Source organism: Galeopterus variegatus, unplaced genomic scaffold (assembly GCF_000696425.1).
Source record: "Galeopterus variegatus unplaced genomic scaffold, G_variegatus-3.0.2 Scaffold257, whole genome shotgun sequence".
NCBI lineage: Eukaryota > Metazoa > Chordata > Mammalia > Dermoptera > Cynocephalidae > Galeopterus > Galeopterus variegatus.
In genome coordinates, this window is record NW_007726368.1 from 144,702 (window position 1) to 154,163 (window position 9,462).

The 9,462-nt window shown below is 39.2% G+C and overlaps 2 protein-coding genes across 2 annotated transcripts in view; both read right to left on the reverse strand.

Annotated features, from left to right (window-relative positions):
• Positions 1-701, reverse strand: part of ANK3 (ankyrin 3, node of Ranvier (ankyrin G)) — a 137,992-nt gene extending 137,291 nt beyond the window's left edge. Inside the window, exon 1 of the mRNA XM_008566631.1 lies at positions 595-701. Coding sequence (XP_008564853.1) covers positions 595-660 — 66 coding nt within the window. The 5' untranslated portion in view covers positions 661-701. The remainder of the gene's footprint in view (positions 1-594) is intronic.
• Positions 702-1,732: 1,031 nt separating this feature from the next.
• LOC103585618 (ankyrin-3-like) overlaps positions 1,733-9,462 on the reverse strand; it is a 164,008-nt gene continuing 156,278 nt past the window's right edge. The window contains exons 8-9 of the mRNA XM_008566632.1: positions 3,092-3,289; positions 1,733-1,858 (exon numbers count right to left, since the gene is read on the reverse strand). Coding sequence (XP_008564854.1) covers positions 1,733-1,858; positions 3,092-3,289 — 324 coding nt within the window. The remainder of the gene's footprint in view (positions 1,859-3,091; positions 3,290-9,462) is intronic.

The following is a 9,462-nucleotide window of genomic DNA, read 5'->3' on the forward strand; positions in this document are numbered from 1 at the left end:
AGTTTGCTAATATTATTATGATGTCAAATTTGAGTTCTGTAAAACAATGTCAAATGCCACACGCATATCTAGAGTAATATTGCTCTGATATGTACTCTGAAGTGAGTCTCATGGTTCCGGCAGAGCAATGTTTAGTGTGGGAAACATCATCATTCGATAATCTACGATCTCAGAGTTCCGTGGGTTTACTATAACATGGTGAAGCACACTGAAGAGATTACTTTGAAGTTACTTGAAAAATCACTTCTTTATATAACTAATGACAATGTCTGAACCACCTCCTCAATATGAAGTAGTTTTTAATGCTTCTATTATAGAAAAATCCACCCATACACTTTATTTTTAAAAACATAATATCCCATAGTAATCTACCTATAAGTTTAATGGATACAGTCCATAAGTCTTAACAATTTGTGACCAACTAGTGACTGAATGAATTTTGCCTTCAAAGTAAAGAAAAACAAAGGTATCTTTAAATTCTGTCCTTTTAAACAGTCAATTTAAATAGTAACTAATTATAATAAAAAATAAGTAGATAAAAGCCACCTTTGCCAATTTCTTAAATTGGATCTTCTTTGTTAAAAAGATACTTACCACATTGGTGGTGTTTGGTGAGGCTCCGTGATGCATTAGTTGTGATACAATATTTACATGTCCCATGAAGGCAGCAACATGGATTGGAGTAAGGCCCGACTAAGGCGAAAAAAAGGAGATGTTGGTTTGTTGGCTTATCATAAAAAGGGTTTGTTTGTCTGTGTGCCTGCCTACCTGCCTCCACCCATCCACTCATCCACCGATCCATCCACCATCTATTTATCTTAACCAGTTTAGTGATCAGATCAGGAGATATCAGGACATCCACACATTCTCTAAGGCAAATATATCAACACATACCATTTCCCTAAAGCAAATCTGTGATTATGAAAAATTCATCATATCCATTAAAGAAGAAAAGTATTTATTTCATACTTTTGATATAGATCTGTGAAAAAAATTGAGAGAGAAATAACTTGAAGATTTTTTCATTTGCTACTAAATTCCTTATCCACGTGAGCATGTGTGTGTGTGTTGGGGGTGGAGGGCAGTGTGATTACAGAGCCATTAGTAAAAAGTTGACTTTTATTTCAGATCTTATTCTGAGCTTTAAAAAGGATTCCCATACACTGAGAAAAAACTGATTATATTACATTGAAAGAGCAAGGTACCTAACACAAAGCAATCCCTCTAATAAATGAGCAAATCAGTATTAACCATTTCAATCGTTTCATTTTTTAACTTTATGAGTACTATAAATTAAGGTAATATAATTAAGGCAGATATTAGNCTGCCATTGACGAACTATAAAATACCAGGGTGCACTTTAAAAGCTTAGGTCAAAGTCACTGTAAGTGCTTCCATGGAGGTTCCTGAGACCATCTATCTGGCCACAGTCCATCCAAGGACGACTGGCTATTACCTCCATATGTTGTGAAATCTCTAGCGTCAGAGGAAAATGAGAGCAAGAGCCCACACCCTGTTTTAAGACTTTTTTCTTGAATGGAAAAAAATGAATCATGATTGCTAATTTCTTTTCCTCCCTTCTCAGAGTTCGAAGACATGTCTGATATACTGGGCAGGTTAAGAACTCCTGAAATGCTGCTCTGATAAAAGCTTTTAGAATTACACTGGCAGTGGAGCTGTCTGGGATCTGGAGAGAACCTGCTTCGTCATTTTTTCTAGCTCACTACAAATTTTAGAGTCCACGGAGCAGCAGTGGCACTAGGGATCCATTCAGATAGGGCAACCACACCATCTGGAAAGGAGCAGAGATCCTTCCTAAAAGGGCTGATTGGATGATAGCCTTNCTGCCATTGACGAACTATAAAATACCAGGGTGCACTTTAAAAGCTTAGGTCAAAGTCACTGCAAGTGCTTCCATGGAGGTTCCTGAGACCATCTATCCGGCCACAGTCCATCCCAGGATGACTGGCTATTACCTCCATATGTTGTGAAATCTCTAGCGTCAGAGGAAAATGAGAGCAAGAGCCCACACCCTGTTTTAAGACTTTTTTCTTGAATGGAAAAAAATGAATCATGATTGCTAATTTCTTTTCCTCCCTTCTCAGAGTTCGAAGACATGTCTGATATACTGGACAGGTTAAGAACTCCTGAAATGCTGCTCTGATAAAAGCTTTTAGAATTACACTGGCAGTGGAGCTGTCTGGGATCTGGAGAGAACCCGCTTCGTCATTTTTTCTAGCTCACTACAAATTTTAGAGTCCACGGAGCAGCAGTGGCACTAGGGATCCATTCAGATAGGGCGACCACACCATCTGGAAAGGAGCAGAGATCCTTCCTAAAAGGGCTGATTGGATGATAGCCTTTACCTCAAAATTGTTAGTAAACTCACATATTTTCCCAAAATTTGGTGATTTATTTTTTCCTAAACATGGGTGCTTATTTTGAACTAAATTTAAACAGCTTATTAAGTTGGGACTATTTATTTTTCCAAGGACAACAAACACCATCTTTCTGAGAAAACCAAAGTATAGCACAGCTACAGACTGAAAGAGCAAATCATTTTAAGAGTTTCGACTACCAACTAGATCAAAATTTTAATTGGCAAAAACGAAAAGAAGATGACAGGCAAGATTTCCTTAACTTACAAGTTTAACATGATATAACAATTTAGCTCACAAATTCCTAGACCTCTTATGTTTAAAATAAAGTTTTTTGATCATTTTGCCCCATTTTTTTAGATCTCAGAAAAAAAACTTCTAACTCACAGAATTATACCTTTACCTATAATAAGATGAGACTGACCACTTCAGTCTTTTCTATAATTGTACACTCTTTGGGTTTTATTGATATAAAAGAATTACTAGTATGACCATAAAGAGGTTAACAATTTAGCTCCATCAGCCTTGTTCATGTCAGAAATAATAGGTTTTGTAGATTTCCCAAAAGGATATTTGAAAATAATTGACAAGAAGTACACTTTATTTAACTAGCACCTTCCATTTTACCTCCTCAAAAGCACCCCCTTCACATGCACAGGTAGCACATCACCAGCAAGAAAACCTAGGCTGTACCTGAGGGCTGAGTCACTCACCAGGGCTTTGGCATTGGGGTTAGCTTTCTTATCCAAGAGAACCTTGGCGACTTTGTAATGGCCACAGTGGGCAGCCACGTGCAGGGCAGTCAGATAGTCATTGGTGACATCGTCCACGGGCACATTATGCTGGAGGAGAAGTTGGACGCAGTTTAAATGATCCCCTTGTGTGGCCATGTGCAAGGGAGACAATCCATTCTGGAACACATAAGAAAATCAGAGTTTATTGTTTTACCTTTTAAATGCAAATATACCAATACAAAATAAAGTGTGAACATAAAAAGATAAAAACCCTAGTTTTTCACATGCGAATACCTTCTATTTTTAAAAGGTTGTGACAACTATTTTGAACTACAGATACTTTTAAAACTGCTTCGCCCACTTCTTATGTCAATCAATAACAAATTGTCAAGGATAATTTCTTTTCCTGATTTAAAAGTAGTGTGATCTGCACTAAGGGCCCTCATTTACTGCATTCCTAATGAACAGGAATTCTTAATATGTAAGTCTGAAAGGAAAAATTAAGGGCAAGAAAAGACTGGTATTCATTGGACTGGTATTTGTTTTATTTTTTTGTTTGGCAGCTGGCTGGTACAGGGATTGAACCCTGGACCTTGGTGTTATCAGTGCCACACTCTAACCGAGTGCGCTAAATGGCCAGCCCTGGGATTTATTTTATCCTTACAGATTACAAATACTTAATAGTGAATACTATGTTTCACCAATTAGAAAAAAATGGTCTGAACACAGCAGCACATTTTATCTCGCGTCAATGCAAAAAGGAAAACTTTTTCCTTTTCTATTAATCTGGTGCCCCCATGCGTCTATGACGAGGAAAGGCAGGGGACTGACCCACTCATTAGCTAATGCTTCCCATGGTTGAAGTCAGCTGGGTTCAATAGCACAGTTAATCACGTGCAGCAGGAATGAGTTGAAGATTCATTTAAAGAGCTGAGAGAAAAAATGTATAGGGTTAAAGGCAAATAAAACCTTAAAAAAGTCAGAATGACATTTAGCATTCAATAAATGTTTCCTAATGAAGGTAAAGCAAGGTATTAAGATGTCAGTCTCTCTTGCATGCTTCCTCTAAATTCAGAGGCAAAGTAGGGGATCCTGGAAAATTCCTAGAGAATCCAATTATCAAAAGAGTCTCTATTGATTGTAACATAATTTGGGAAAACAAGTAATTGGTTAGCAAATTCAGTTTCTGATATGGGGTTTTTTGTTTTGTTTTGTTTTGGGGAGCTGGCTGGTACAGGGCATGAACCCTGGACCTTGCTGTTATCAGAACCATGCTCTGATAACCAGCTGAGCTAACCAGCAGCCCCTTAAAAGGAAGTTTCTGATATGTGGTTTTTTTCCCTCCAAATTCAGTTTTGAAAAAAGTTATCACTGAATTTTGAAAATAGTATATCTAATATGCAACAATGAACCAGGCATTTCTGAATCCTCTGAATTATCCCCCCGCTCAATTCATCAATGAACAACATAAAAGAGTGTTCAAGATGTGAAAAAATACCGCAAGCCCTTTAGCCACTCTCATGGCACTATTCATTCACTGCCATGTATTTCAACTATTTGTGTTTCTTGAAGGCGAGAGGTCCATGGTTGATAATTTCCCCATATTGCCCACCAGAGAGACCTGCATATACAGAAAGGGCTCCATAAGTATTTATATAAGTTTAAAGACCTCATATGCTGTCAGTCAATCAGGATATTTCTTCCTAAAAAATTCCTCTCAAACATTTTAAACCAAAGCAGAAACAAAGGTGCGATACGGGTGGGGACATGTCCCATTTGAGGCACTACCACCGTGAGCATACGCACTGGTTTATTCCTGCCAAAACATTCCTTTCCTTTTGTTTTGATACTGTCTTACAGCAAAACTTGAAGTAAACAAAGAAACAAAATCTGAGAGAACAAATGACTTAGTGGAGAGTAGAAATGGGGGGCGGTGCCAATAACAGGAGATTTTCTAACGATCCACAAAATAATGATGCATGGGGGGTAAACTTATAGGTCACTGGGGAAGACAAGAAAAAAGGAAAGAAAAGATCATCTGCCCCAAGGAAAGAGATCATCCAAGTATTACATATGGCACCTGAAACTATGGATCCAATGTGAAGGGGCTTTCTTAGCTCAGTAAGATGAAAGTCTTGAAGAACTGACAGATTACCTCAAAGCTAGGAATGCATCCATTCGCTTAATATTCCTTCAACAAATATGTATTGAAGGCTTACTATGTGCTGGGCACCGATCCAGGTGATTGAGGTGCTGCATTGAACAAGGAAAAGTTTTTGATTTCATGCTACTGAAGACAGCCCAACAGCAAGCAAATGAGCAAACAAAGAAACAATTTCAAGATGGTGTTAAGAGCTCTAAAGGAAATAAAATATGGTGAAATGGCACTGACTTAGGGGATCGTGAGGATGGGAGGAGCAGATAGTCAGAAAAGGCCAGTCAGAGAAGATGACATTTGAGTTGAAGAATATATGGAGACCACAGAGATCTGGGACAAGCTGAGGGAACTCAGACCGGGCGAACAGGAAGTAAGAACAAACTTAGAGTATTTGAGGAAATAAAAGAAGGCTGGCTGGCTGGAAGATGTGATTAAGGAGTGAACAGGAGGAGATGACGCAGAGAGGTGGTCAGAATCTGGTAAGGAGTTTATTCTCAGTGCAGGGGGACACTTCTGGTTAAACATGGTAGATGTAACATCTATTTATGTCTCCTTTCCCAAACTCCACCAAGAAGCAGTAAAGGTATTTAAAAGAAAAAAGCCATAAGGGCACACAGGTGCTATGTCCTTTCCCATTCCCACATACACAGCGGGAGAGGAAACAAAAGATGAGTGATGTCTACAAATTTTGGAATATGAAGAGGATTTAAATGCTACAGCTCATCTAGCATAACAGCGAAGGCTGAAACCTAAGTGTCTATGGAGGTATATAATCACTGGTGTGCTGACAATTGTTTAATAATCAACTATGCAAAAAAGAAAAGGGCCAATGTGTACCGTTTGTTAATTTCCATGGTGTAAAGACCCCCGCTATGACCAATTTCAAGCTGTCAATATGATGCTACTGAATGGGGAATTGGGAAGGGATGTACACATAGGCTCTTGTGAGCTGATACAATCTGGCTCTAGCACACTGCTGGATATAATTAAAGACAAGCTGAATTATATCTCAAACCTCCAAAAGGCGGGGGATATGGAAATGTAATACCCTGAAAGATAAGATGAGACTTGGGGCTGAAAGTGGGGCTGGCTCAAAGGCTGCGTACAGAGCTGTCAGTTTTCCCGGCCCTTCCCAACTCAGCAAAGCCAGACAACTGCTCCCTCTTTCCCTGCAGGGAACCAGGGTTTTAGTCTCTGGAGAAGGTGAACCAGAGAGATTCAGACTCAGGGTCTCAGGTAGAGCAGAGGGCAGTGGTTAGGATCTGAACTGAGAGCAGGTGATCAGAGAAAAAAGAAGGACAGTGTAGGTGTTAGCGATAAGATCTCTGCAGTTAGACTGCTGGGGTTCAGGTTCTTGTTCTACCACAACCTGAGAAATCTTGAGAAAGCCACTTTATCTCTTTGGATTTCAGTTTCCTCTTCTATGAAAAGGGTATCATAGCAACACAATTATCTCATAGTGTTANTGAAAAAAATTGAGAGAGAAATAACTTGAAGATTTTTTCATTTGCTACTAAATTCCTTATCCATGTGAGCATGTGTGTGTGTGTTGGGGGTGGAGGGCAGTGTGATTACAGAGCCATTAGTAAAAAGTTGACTTTTATTTCAGATCTTATTCTGAGCTTTAAAAAGGATTCCCATACACTGAGAAAAAACTGATTATACTACATTGACAGAGCAAGGTACCTAACACAAAGCAATCCCTCTAATAAATGAGCAAATCAGTATTAACCATTTCAATCATTTCATTTTTTAACTTTATGAGTACTATAAATTAAGGTAATATAATTAAGGCAGATATTAGAATGGTCACTTAGACTGAGCCTTAATTTTGACTGAGCTTCCAAAGCTACACACACACATACAACCCAGAACACTATTCAGCATAAAGCAGAATTTATTGTAAGGTATTTTATATCAAATATGCCCATGAATGTGAGATTTAAGTAGAGAGGATAAGTAAAAAAGAGGATCAAAGTCTCAAATCAATAATATTGTTAAAGAGTGCACTTTAGTTGTGCTTTTTATAAAAAATGATTCGATTTTTAATTTTTCAGAATTTAATTCAACTTACAACATGAATACCATAATTTAACAATTTAATATGCCTAGAATAAGCTGACCTGTTTTTTAAAAAGAGAGAAAAAGGAATAATTAATGTCAACAAAAATTTGAGAAATGTCAAAAAAAAAAAATATGAAAGGAACTCTATATGGTAAAAGTGAGGTAAAAGAAGAAGAATTTTGGCTGCCCAGACTTCAAATATTGGGAAGAATAGTGAAAAAAATGAGGAAAATGAGAATTTTGTTATAGTTTGGCACCTTTTTTTTTTATCAGCGGGGGAGCTGTTAGAACTTGTACAAGGCAAAGTCTTGGTCTGAATGGCTTTTTAAAATTGTCAGGGAGCAGAGGGCTGGCTGTGGAACCTTCTCACCAGCAGCTGACAACTCTGGACACTCATTCAAACATTAGTAAAAACTTATTTTTATTTCAGAGCCTATTCTGATCTTTGAAAAGGGCTCTCAATGCAGTGAGAACAAACTTACTATTTCATATTTAAAATAACAGGTTGCCTAACATGAAACCATAGTCTGATAAAAGAGCAATTCAGTATTAATATTCTCAAATATTTAATTCATCTAATATTTTTAATAATTTTGTGTTACAAGTCAAAGCAAATATTCCATTTGTAGGTAAGAAACTGAAGCCAAGCAACAATCACTAGACTAGACTTTCATTTTTATGTTTGCTTCAATTCTTTACTCAAGCATCAAGCATTCAACACAACTTTACTGAATGATCTAGTATGTGTGGGCCAGGCATTGTGGGTTTGTGAAGACCAACCAGTAAGACTCAGCCCTGTCTTCAAGAAGGCTGTAGTTTCTGGTGGACCTGCAGGAGCAGGTGGGTCATAAGTAAGACAGCTAGATAGCTGCTTTGAAAGAAATATGCACAGGATGAGGTGATGGTCCCTAGAAGGAGCACCTAGTCCAGGCCGGGGTGTGGGGGAAGGGTTCCTGGAGAAGGTGGCCCAGATTTGGTCCTGAAGGATGTGCAGGATTAGCCTGGGAAGGGGGTGTGACCCATGGAGGTGCAGACATACAGAGGTGAACAAAAGGGTGTCCAGTCTTGGGAGGTGCCAATGGCCAAAATCAGTGGAGATCAAGACCAGAGGTGGGGGGATGGGGAGTCTGGAGGGGTAGATGCCAGGCTGGGTTTCCTAGGTTGAAGGCTCAGCCCTGATGTGATGGATCATTTCTCTGAGTTCTGAATTGGTTCATATGAAAGAAACCGAGAGCTAGTCCTTTTCTAACTTCAGCAACTCTGTGTTTCCTTAATTTCGAGTTTTTAGACTGAGCAATTGTTACTTTATGAAAACACAGAAGTTGTGTTATGGGAGGTTTCTCAAGCTTGGCACATTTGACATTTTGGGCCAGATAATTCTTTGTCGTGGGAGTCTGTCCTATAAAATGCAAAGCAGCTCCCCTGGCCTCTACCCACTAGATACCAGTAGTACTATCCAGTTGTGACAGCTAAAAATACCTCCTGACATTGCCAAATGCTCCTTGGGGTACAAACCTGCCCCCATTAGAGAAGCACTATGTTATAGAGTTTCATATGATGGCACCACTCAGCTTGGGTGTGTGTTCGGGTTACATTTTTAGTCCCAATGATGGCATTGCACCCACCCCCACCCACTCTGGTGTGCTTTCCCTAAGGTCTGGCAGCCCTTCTGCTGAAGAGTTCAGAATGTAGTCTGCAGCAGTGACACACGAGCAAAACCAGCCAGTCCTGGAGATGGCATGTACTCTGGCTGCTAAGACTATTCTCTCAGCACCTCAGGACCCCAGAAACCCCGCTCCCCTCACCTCAGTTACAGCTTGGATGGATGCACCGTGTTTCAGAAGGAGTTCCATTACTTTAATTCGGTTCTTCTTGCAGGCAATATGAAGAGGAGTAAAGCCATTCTGCAAAGGACACATTCATGTATCTGTTTAACTACATTCCACTGAAATCCAGTTCCACAGTGTGCAGTAAAAGATTTTTGATAAAACGATGTGCTGTAGAGACTTTAAAACAAACAAACTACAAGGGGTTAAACAGAATGTAGATTCTTCTCTGGACGCAGAGGTAGTCTAGCTGCTCCTGGGAGCCCAAGGTGCCTGGTATTCGAGAACAGGAAGTGAATTTT